The sequence below is a fragment of the Saccopteryx bilineata genome, chromosome 5, assembly GCF_036850765.1.
Source record: "Saccopteryx bilineata isolate mSacBil1 chromosome 5, mSacBil1_pri_phased_curated, whole genome shotgun sequence".
NCBI classification, from domain to species: domain Eukaryota; kingdom Metazoa; phylum Chordata; class Mammalia; order Chiroptera; family Emballonuridae; genus Saccopteryx; species Saccopteryx bilineata.
This window is the reverse complement of record NC_089494.1, coordinates 194,115,339-194,125,806: the sequence shown is the minus strand read 5'-3', so window position 1 is coordinate 194,125,806 and position 10,468 is coordinate 194,115,339. Positions and strand designations below refer to the sequence as shown.

At 45.0% G+C, this 10,468-nt stretch overlaps 1 protein-coding gene across 2 annotated transcripts in view; it reads left to right on the top strand.

The window, feature by feature from the left end:
- Window positions 1-354: 354 nt before the first annotated feature.
- HERC6 (HECT and RLD domain containing E3 ubiquitin protein ligase family member 6) overlaps window positions 355-10,468 on the top strand; it is a 95,100-nt gene continuing 84,986 nt past the window's right edge. For both annotated transcript variants that reach the window (XM_066280981.1, XM_066280980.1), the window contains exon 1: window positions 355-694. In XM_066280981.1, the coding sequence (XP_066137078.1) occupies window positions 358-694 (337 nt within the window). In that variant the 5' untranslated portion in view covers window positions 355-357. The remainder of the gene's footprint in view (window positions 695-10,468) is intronic.

Here is a 10,468-nt window from a genome sequence, read left to right as displayed (position 1 = left end):
AGTCTCCATGCGGTGGTCAGCTTTAAAATAAAGACTCCTTAATTTGGTGACTTCATTGTGTGACACAGTGTCTGTTTCTCCCTGTTCCGATACAACAGCATTAGACACTTCAGGAATTATTCTAACACATTACAAATTAGCTATTAAATAGTGCTAACATATTAGATTTGCTGTATTACTGTCCATATTTCATAGACATGATAAGAGAGGCACATAATCGTTAGGTCACTTGCCCCAAGACACACAGCTCTAAGGGGGTTGGCTAGGATGCTCCTCAGCACTCTGGCGCTCCCGTTTGACTCCGGTAAAGGCATTCTCCAGGAGGCTTGATTGACATCGGCATTCCCGTAAGTCGGGATGAGAATCGGTGCCAGAGCAGCCCTCCTTGAGGCGTGGTCCACCGCAGGGCGGGGTGACCCAGCCAACTTCCCACTACTAGCTTTCTTAGGAGCAGGTGAAGGCAGCAGGCAGACCTGGGCAGGCGGCTGGGTGCCAAGCGGGATGCACTTCTGCTGGGGCGCGGGCCTCGGGAGGCTGCAGCGCCGGGACCTCGCCGGCGGCCGTGAGCTGCTCCAGGCGGCCTGCGGGGAGCGCCACGCGCTGCTGCTGCTGAGCGACGGCACCGTCCACTCGTGCGGGGACAACAGCCGGGGTCAGCTGGGCCGGAGGGGCGAGCCGCGCGGCGACCGGCCAGGTGAGCGCGGGGACCCGGGGCGGGGCGGCAGTGGCGCCAGGCAGGCGAGGGCGCTAGGAGCCTGGGGTCCTGCTCTGGGGCCGCAGGGGCCGCGGCCATTGCCCACTGCCCCTGCACGGCTCCATCAGTTTTGCTTTCCCGAGGTGCCCAGGTTAGTTTCGGTTTCCTGTTTCTCTTCAGAAAAACCGAAAGAGAAACTGTGAGAGGAACTAAGCTGGACCGTTTTCCCATGAAGAGTGATGTGGCCCCTCCCACTTGCCTTTTGAGATGGCTCCGTGCCTTCATGGACCTTCTAAATGTAGCTTGTGGGTTGGATACCTGACATGCCCTCAGAAATACCTAGGGTGTGTTGGGGTTTTTTAATTGAAAAAATATATAATAGCATTTTTACCATTACTAATTATAGGGGGTCTTGAGATTAGAACAGCATTCCATTACTATGACAGTGACTTAAACTGAATTTTGGTGTAAGTCGAAACACACCCTAGCCTGTCACTAACCTATCCTAACACAGTTGTAAAATCATAATCTAGAACATAAAAACACAACTAGGCAACAGAAAAAGGAAAAGGAGATAAATATATTGTACTGTATGTACACTGTATTGTAGTAACAGAAAAAGTGACAAAAAATGAGTGTAAAAAAAATTCCTTATCTTTATTCCTGTGGTTGGTTGGCACAGTGGAAGGAGTATTGCAAGGTGGGAGAGAGTGACCTGTTGGGAGGAGGAAGCTCGAGAAGCAGGAGAACCTGCAGAAGGTGCTGGAGACACTGGGTCAGGTGAATCAGGATTGCCTAAGGAACAGGCAGGAGACTCGAGATGATTCTACCTGTACTGCAGGTGTTTCATCTTGACAAGCAGCTGATGAGGGTACAGGACCTGTTCCAGGCCTCTCTACCTTCTAAAAAAATTGTTCCAGGCTAGTCTGAAAGGATGATGACTTGTCTTCCCATTGCAAGGCATCCATAATAGCTGAAACACTCATATCTCAATTTTTTAAAGTTTGTATAAGAACAAGCATGGTAAACTCAGAATGTCATATGTTGAGACTGTTGTAACCCGAAGAGCCCCTGTATTGTAGAAACACAGGGGAAGAAATCACCTATAATTTGAACATTCAAAGACAACTACTATTTTGATGCATTACTTTTTTGCTTGTGGGGGGGGGGTATTATATATTTAATCTTTATAAAATCGTGTCATTCTACAGTTTTGTATACATATAATCTTTTACTGATATAAATTCCATTTTCACCAAACATAATATCATGAACTTACTGCCCCCCCCTTTTTTTAACAGGGCAGAGAGAGTCACAGAGAGGAAGATAGGGACAGACAGACAGGAACAGAGAGATGAGAAGCATCAATAATCAGTTTTTCATTGGGACACCTTAGTTGTTCAGACTGCTTTCTCATATGTGCCTTGACCATGAGCCTTCAGCAGACTGAGTAACCCCTTGCTGGAGCCAGCAACCTTGGGTCCAAGCTGGTTGCTTTTTGCTCAAGCCAGATGAGCCCGCGCTCAAGCTGGCGACCTTGGGGTCTCGAACCCGGGTGCTCCGCATCCTAGTCTGACGCTTTATCCACTGCGCCACCGCCTGGTCAGGCAAACTTACCGCCTTTTTATTATGTTTTTTTGAAAAATACATTTTAGCCCTGGCTGGATAGATCGGTTGGTTAGAGCATCCTCCTGAAGCACAGATGTTGCTGGTTCAATCCCCAGTCAGGGCACATACAGGAACAGATCTTCCTATCTTTCTCCTGTTCTCTCCCTTCCTCTCTCTAAAATCAATAAAGTAAACATTAAAAAAAAAGAAAATACATTTTAAATTGTTGCATAAAATTCTAGGTTCTGAGAGTACAAGTTAATTCTCCTTTTGTGGAAATTCATTTTCATTAAGGGCATAGTAAATAATACTATGATTGACACTACTGTAGGTAAACATTTGATGAAACTTTTGATTACTTACTCAGAATAAATTCCAAGAGTTTTGTTTGGAGGAGAAAACTGTTCCTTTTACCTCTAGGTCCTTGTCGGTAGGCCCTGTGAACCAAAACAAAGACAGATTCACAAGAGAAAAAGCATACAATTTTATTAATATTTTTGGTGCACAAGAGTTCACAGAAAAGAAGTTAAACCCAAGAGCTTCTTAGACCCAGAGGATTATATGCAGTTTTAACAAAAATAGCAAAACTAGGCGGTCTGGGCTTTGAGGGATGATCAACTGTGGGGAAGTAACTTGAAAATATATGGAGGACACTAACTGAAGACAAAGGTTATTTCAGTAAGGCTAATTTATACAGACTCATCTCAGTGCCAGCTCTAGCGAGTCACTCTTGCTGGTACGGCAGAGAGAGAGAACCTTCGCAAGGAAAATTTATGCCCTGATTTTAGGTGGATAGGGGAGGGGAGATAACTCGTCAAAATAATCTTTATGCCAACGCAGCATATATTTGAGTGGAACATCCCCTTCAGGTCGAAATCAGAGGCAACGTGATACTTAATGCCAAAGTGTTCTTCAGAAAGGTGGTACTAGTTTCTACGTCTGTGAGTGTATGAATCTTTGGACATTTTTTTTAATTGTACAGTTTGAAAATAAATCATTGAAAAGGATAAGATCACAAAGATTTTTAAAAAGAAAACTTGGGTTAACAAAAAAAACTTGACTGATAATGATGTATTTTAACTCCAAACTTTTGTAATTCAGAGACATTTTTTTATTTCCTTTTCTTATTAAATTTTTTAAATTTATTGTGTAAACATGCATTCAAGTGTCCCACTCAATATAACACCCTCATCCCCCCATTATACTCCCTTTGCCCTTCTCCCCTTAACTTTCTCCCCCCCCTTCCCTCTAGGATTTGCTGTCCTGTTACCTGTATCTACGTGTTATGTATATATAATTTCACTAATCCCTTCACCTTCTCTGATCCTGTCCCTTCATCCCCCTTCCCTCTGACAGCTGTCCCTCTGCTCCCTGTGACCCTGCCTCTGCCTCTATTCCGTTCCTCAGTTCACTGTATTCATTAGATTCTACATATAAGTGATCATATGATATTTTTCTTTCTCTGCCTGGCTTATTTCACTTAGCATAATAATCTCCAGGTCCATTCATACCATCACAAAAGATAAGATTTTTCTTTTTCATGGCCATGTAGTATTTCATTATGTTTTTGTACCACAACTATTTTATCCACTTGTCCACTGATGGACACTTGGACTGTTTCCAGATCTTGTCTATTGTAAACAATGCTACAATAAACATGGGAGTGCATATCTTCTTTTGAATCAGTGTTTGTGATTCTTAGGATATATTCCTAACAGTGGGATGACTGGGTCAAGAGGCAGTTCCATTTTAATTTTTTGAAGAAACACCATATTGTTTTCCACAGTGACTGCCCAAGACTGCATTCCCACCAGCAGTGCAGGAGGGTTCCCTTTTCTCCACACCCTTGCCAGCACTTGTGTGTTGATTTGTTAATGAGCGCCATTCTGACATGTGTGAGGTGGTATCTCCTTGTGGTTTTAATTTGCATTTCTCTGATGATTAGTGATGTTGAACATTTTTTCATATGCCTATTGGCCATCTGTATGTCCTCTTTGGAGAAGTGTTTATTCAGTACCTTTGCCCATTTTTTAATTGGATTGTTTACCTTCCTGGAGTCGAGTTTTAGAAATTCTATATATTCTTCTGCTTTTGGGTGAAAGGTTCTGAGGATATCGATTAATTCCACTTGATCTAGTGTGTCATTTAAGGCCGCTGTTTCTTTGTTAATTTTCTCTCTTAAGAATCTATCCACTGATGTTAGTGGGGTATTAAAATCCCCTGCTAGGGCCCTGGCCGGTTGGCTCAGCGGTAGAGCATTGGCCTGGCGTGCGGGGGATCCGGGTTCGATTCCCGGCCAGGGCACATAGGAGAAGCGCCCATTTGCTTCTCCACCCCCCCTTCCTCTCTGTCTCTCTCTTCCCCTCCTGCAGCCAAAGCTCCATTGGAGCAAAGATGGCCCGGGCGCTGGGGATGGCTCCTTGGCCTCTGCCCCAGGCACCAGAGTGGCTCTGGTTGTGGCAGAGCGACACCCCAGAGGGGCAGAGCATCGCCCCCTGGTGGGCAGAGCGTCGCCCCTGGTGGGCGTGCCAGGTGGATCCCGGTGGGGCGCATGCGGGAGTCTGTCTGACTGTCTCTCCCCATTTCTAGCTTCAGAAAAATACAAAAAAAAAAATCCCCTGCTATTATAATATTGCTGTTGATCTCTAGCTTTATGTCCATCAAAGTCCACTTTAGCCTGACCAGACAGAGGCACAGTGGATAGGGCATTGGACTAGGATGCAGAGGACCCAGGTTCGAAACCCCGAGATCACTGGTTTGAGCAAGGTTTATCAGCTTGAGCCCAAGGTCACTGGCTTGAGCAAAGGGTAACTCGGTTTGCTGGAGCCCCCCAGTCAAGGCACATATGAGAAAGCAATCAATGAACAACTAAGGTGCTGCAAGAAAGAATGCTTCTCATCTCTCTCCCTTCCTGTATGTCTGTCCCCATCTGTCCCTCTCTCTATCTGTCTCTGTCACACACACACACACACACACACACACACACACACACACACACACTCACAAAGAATCTGCTTTATTTATTTAGGTGCCCCTATATTAAGTGCATAAATACTTTCAATGGTGATATCTTCCGTTAGATTGCTCCCTTTATCATTATGTGCTGACCTTCTTTGTCCCTTATATATAGCCTTTGTTCTAAAGGCTATTTTGTCATATAAGTATTGCTACACCAGCTTTCTTTTCATTTCTATTTGTATGTGTATCTTTTGATCTGAGGTGGGTCTTTTTAAAAAATATTTTATTTATTGATTTTACATAGAGAGGAGCTGGGGGGGGAACACGAAGTTATTGCTTCACTCTTAGCTATTCATTGGTTGCTTGTGGTATGTGCCTTGACTGGGCAAGCCCAAGGTTTCAAACTGGCAACCTCTGCTTTTCAGGTTGACGCTTTATCAACTGCACCACCACAGGTCAGGTGAGGTGGGTCTCTTATAGACAGGATATATATGAGTCTTGTTCTCTTACCCATACAGCTACCCTATGTCTTTTGCTGGAGCATTTAATCCATTTACATTTAAGGTAATTATTGATATATACTTATTTATTGCCATTTTGTTCTTTAAATCTATAATCCTCTTTCTCTTGATTTATTTTTTCCTTTGCTCTTTTTACAGCAGGCCCTTACCATTTCTTGCAGTGCAGATTTGGTTGTAATGAATTCCTTGAGTCTTTTTTTTTTTTTTTTGTCTGGGAAGCTTTTTATTTCTCCTTCAATTTTAAATGATAGCCTTTCTGGATAAAGTAGTCATGGTTGTAGGTTCTTGTTTTGTATCACTTTGAATATTTCTTGCCAATCCCTTCTGCCATCAAGTGTTTCTATTGAGAAGTCAGATGTCATCCTTATGGGGGCTCCTCTGTAGGTAATTCGCTGCTTTTCTCTTGCAGCTTTCAGTATTTTTTCTTTGTCTTTTAACTTTGGCATTTTAATTATAATGTGTCTTGGCATAGACCCCTTTGGATTCATCTTTAATGGGATTCTGTGCTTCTTGAATTTGTGTGACTTTTACCTTCATCACTTTAGGGAAAATTTCAGCTATAATTTCTTCAAACAGGTTTCCTATCCCTTGTTCATTCTCTTCTCCTTCAGGAAACCCTATGGATATTGTTTCTCTTTATGTTGTTGCAGAGCTCTCTTAGAGTTTCCTCAGTCTTTTTTTTTTTAAATAAATTTTTATTTTAATAGGTTGACATCAATAAATCAGGGTACATATATTCAAAGAAAACATTTCCAGGTTATCTTGTCATTTAGTTCTGTTGCATACCCATCACCCAAAGAGAGATCGTCCTCCGTCACCCTCTATCCAGTTTTCTTTGTACTCCTCCCCCTCCCCCTCTCCCTCCTCCCCTCCCCCCCACCCCCGTAACCACCCCACTCCAGTCCATGTCTCTTAGTCTCGTTTTTATGTCCCACCAATGTATGGAATCCTGCAGTTCTTGTTTTTTTCTGATTCACTTATTTCACTCCGCATAATGTTATCAAGATTCCACCATTCTGCTGTAAGTGATCCGATGTCATCATTTCTTCTAGCTGAATAGTATACCATGGTGTATATGTGCCCCATATTCTTTATCCAGTCTTCTATTTTTTTTTACAGTGATTAAAAGCCTTTAAGCAAACTCTTGGCCAATACAGCAAGAATCCATAAAAGAGTAGTGTCCTTAAGATGTTCACCAAGTCCAAGTTGGCCCCAACACTATGCCAAATTCCTGAAAAATGCAACCCAACCACAGTTCAGTCTGTTAAGAGCTGTCACAGGGAGCAGGACTCCAGGATAAGTCCACATCCAGGAAAAGTCCTCATGGCACTGGAATTGTTGTCACCATTCTATACTTTGCAGCTCATGTCCAAGTCCCAATGACTGCTGCTTCTAGCTGGTAATGATTCAGGTAGACTGGAAAAGCCATTTGCAGCATGCATGGATATGGAGCTTCTGTTCCCCTCTGCCTGGAGAGATGAAACCAGGTTGCTTTTCCCTAGAGCTCTGTGACTGTGGCATGGTAAAGAGAACCTTGGGATACACTAAGTTCCCGCCACGCAAGTCTCTCCCTGCTGCCGTTCGCTCCAGGGAGCTGGGCAGCCCTCTCCGCAATTCCGCTTTTTCTACCAGTCTCGGTGTGGCTTCTTCAGTGTTCCTTGGTTAAAGAGTCCTCTTAGTTTAGTCCAAAGTTGGTTTTTCCAGATGATAGTTTATAAAATTAGTTTGTAATCCACTTTAGTTCTGGGAGGTAGATGTTGGTACGTCCGCCTACTCCAGCACCATCTTGTCTCTCTCCTCAGTCTTTTTGATCCTCTTTTCTTTTTGCTGCTCAGCTTCTATGCTTACATTTATCTTGTCCTCTAAATCGCTGATTTGATCCTCTGCTTCATCCAGCCTGCTATTGATTCCTTCTAGTGCAGTCTTCATTTCTGATATTGTATATGTCATTTCTGACTGGTTCTTTTCTATGATTTCAATGTCCTTTTTAATGCTTGCTATCTCTTTGTTTAAGTATCATTGTGATCATCAATTGTTACTCTAAGGTCCTTGAGCATCCTAAAAATCATTATTTTAAACTCTGCATCTGGTAGTTTGGTTACTTCCATTTCATTTAGTTCTCTTTCTGGGGGTTTCTCTTATTGATTCATTTGGGTCATATTTCTTTGCCCACTTTGTGTTTTAGGTAGCTCCGCTCTGACTTTGAAATTTGTTGTGGTGTCTTTATTAGGAAGATGGGGTCAGTGATACTGAGCTCTAAGCCACTTGAGTTTCTTGCTCTAAGAATGCTTCTTGGGGGTGGTATTTACCCTCCTATTGTATATGAGTATGAATGCAGTTAGTCCTTTTGTGGGTGCTGTTATCCTTTTAGGCTGGCTGGCTCTAAGGGTCAACCTTGACCATATGTATTACACACTGTGCAATGTCTGTCCTGTTGAGCATATTTATTCTCCACAGTATCTGGAACCTGCTGGACTCCTCCTTTGGACATGCTACTTTTGTAGCTAGCTGAGCACCAAAACTGTCTGCCACCCACTACTGGTTGTGTTGGTTCTGGGTCTCCTTTGGTTCGCATCAGTCATTGTCTGACCTGCCGTCGGCTACCTATCTGAAGATACTGCTCTGTTCATTATTTGTGTCTGCATTTCTTGTGCCTGGGTAGTGTGTGTAAGGGGGGGGCAAAATATGTGTAAGGATTAGCTTCCTCTTGCTTGGAGATGACAGCAACTCCTTAAAAGCCCCAAGCTCCAGAAGATTTGCCACCACTTTTTAGCTGCTGCACCTTTTCTTGCAGCTGCATGGTTTTCCCACAGCGTCTTCTGTAGAAAGACTGTAGTGTGGGCTCAGACTGGCCTCACCCCACCAACCCCTCTACAGACTGCAATCTTAGTGGGTTAGGGCAGCTGAGGTTGGGAATACAATATTAATGGGACCCCCTACTTTAGGGGTCTCTTGTTCAGGAGCTCATTACAGGGAAAGTGGTCCCTACTCCAGAGCCTAATCCCTCAGATACTGCTGGATACTCCAATTCTATTTCTTCCTAGTGAAGTGAGCAGCAGCTTGAGATTGGTTGGGGCCAACAGTCCCCTCTGCAGAAGTTCTTCCAGCTGGTGAGCCCCTGGTCTGAGGGAGGAAGACTAAGAGAGTTCTCCACTGGGGCTGACTGTCCCCCCCCCCCAGAAAGTGGCTAAGCTCTTCAACTGGACCCAGTAATAGGCTCCCTGGAGGGTACCTGGCACAGACCAGTGGGGGACACTGCCCATGACTGGCCCTCAGCAACCTTTTTAGAGCTGCAAGCAATCCAGAGTTTGTGACTGTCTCTGCTGGGCCCAGATGCACCTGCAAATACCAAGCCGTACACCTAAGCTGGCTTTTACTCACACTGGGCCTTGAGGAAGGTCCAAAGAAGGCCAAGGTGCCCTGAGACCCTGCCTCCTGCAGCTTCTGTCTGCTGGTTGCTTGTTGAAATAGAAACTCTAGTAAAGTCTAGAGCCTGGGGCATTTCAGGGATTAGAAAGGATGGTGGGTGTGGCTCATACTCCTTGACTTCAGGTGTCTGTCTGACCTGACTTTTCACAGACCTCAGTAAGGTGTAGCCACCAGGAGTCTGGTGATTGTGGTCTCTGACACCCAGAGATGTGGTCTGCCCACAGTCTGGACAGTTTCTACTGAGTCTCCTGTGCGACAGAAGCACCACTCATAGACTGGGGAGCATGTGGGGATGGGGTGGCTCTAAAGCTCTGGCCTCAGTACCAGGAAACTGAGTCACACATGCCCCTTGCTTCCTGGCTTCTCAGAACAGCCCAGTCTCCATGGGGCGGGCAGGAAGGATTCCCGAGAGTGGAGCAGTTGCTTCCCCCAGGCTGATGCCGCATGGAGGGGAGTACTCTACCCAAGAAAGATAGGCGATTGCAGTATTGGAGAATCACTCAGCACAGGGGTCCCAGTGGCTGTCCCCCACAGTGTCTCTCTGTGGGCCACCCAGTTTCACTCTCCTCACACAACTCTAGTCCTCTCAGCTCTCCCTCTGCTGGAGCTCCAGGTAAGTGGCTGTGAACGAGACTTTCTGCACTGGCCCTTTAAGAGGGAGCCTGCTTCTCCCTCTTAAAAGAGCTCCTGTCTCTTTCTTGCAGACAGAAACCTCAACTCTTTTTACCACCAAATGCTGTGTGGGTACCTATTCTAGGCTTTGGGGTTCTAGACTGGGGCATCAGCCTGGGGCTGAGGATCCACACCTCTCAGGGCAACCCTCCCCGCAGTGAGAGTCCCTCCAGACCAGGGGTCAGGAACCTATGGCTCGCGAGCCAGATGTGGCTCTTTTGATGGCTGTTTCTGGCTCGCAGACAAATCTTTAAAAAAAAAATAGTAACGTTAAAAATATAAAACATTCTAATGTATTACAATCCACTCATTTCCTACTGCTCATGTTCATGGTTGTGGGTGGCTGGAGCCAATCACAGCTGTCCTCCAGGGCAACACCAGATTTTTATTGGATAATACCTAACGTACACGGGTTGTTGTATGGCTCTCATAGAATTACGTTTTAAAATATGTGGCGTTCATGGCTCTCTCAGCCAAAAAGGTTCCCGACCCCTGCTCCAGACCCTCAGCTGCTGCTCGCTCCTGGAAGTGGGGCAGCCCTTTCCACATCTCTGCCCTTCCTACTAGTCTCAGTGTAGCTTCTTCT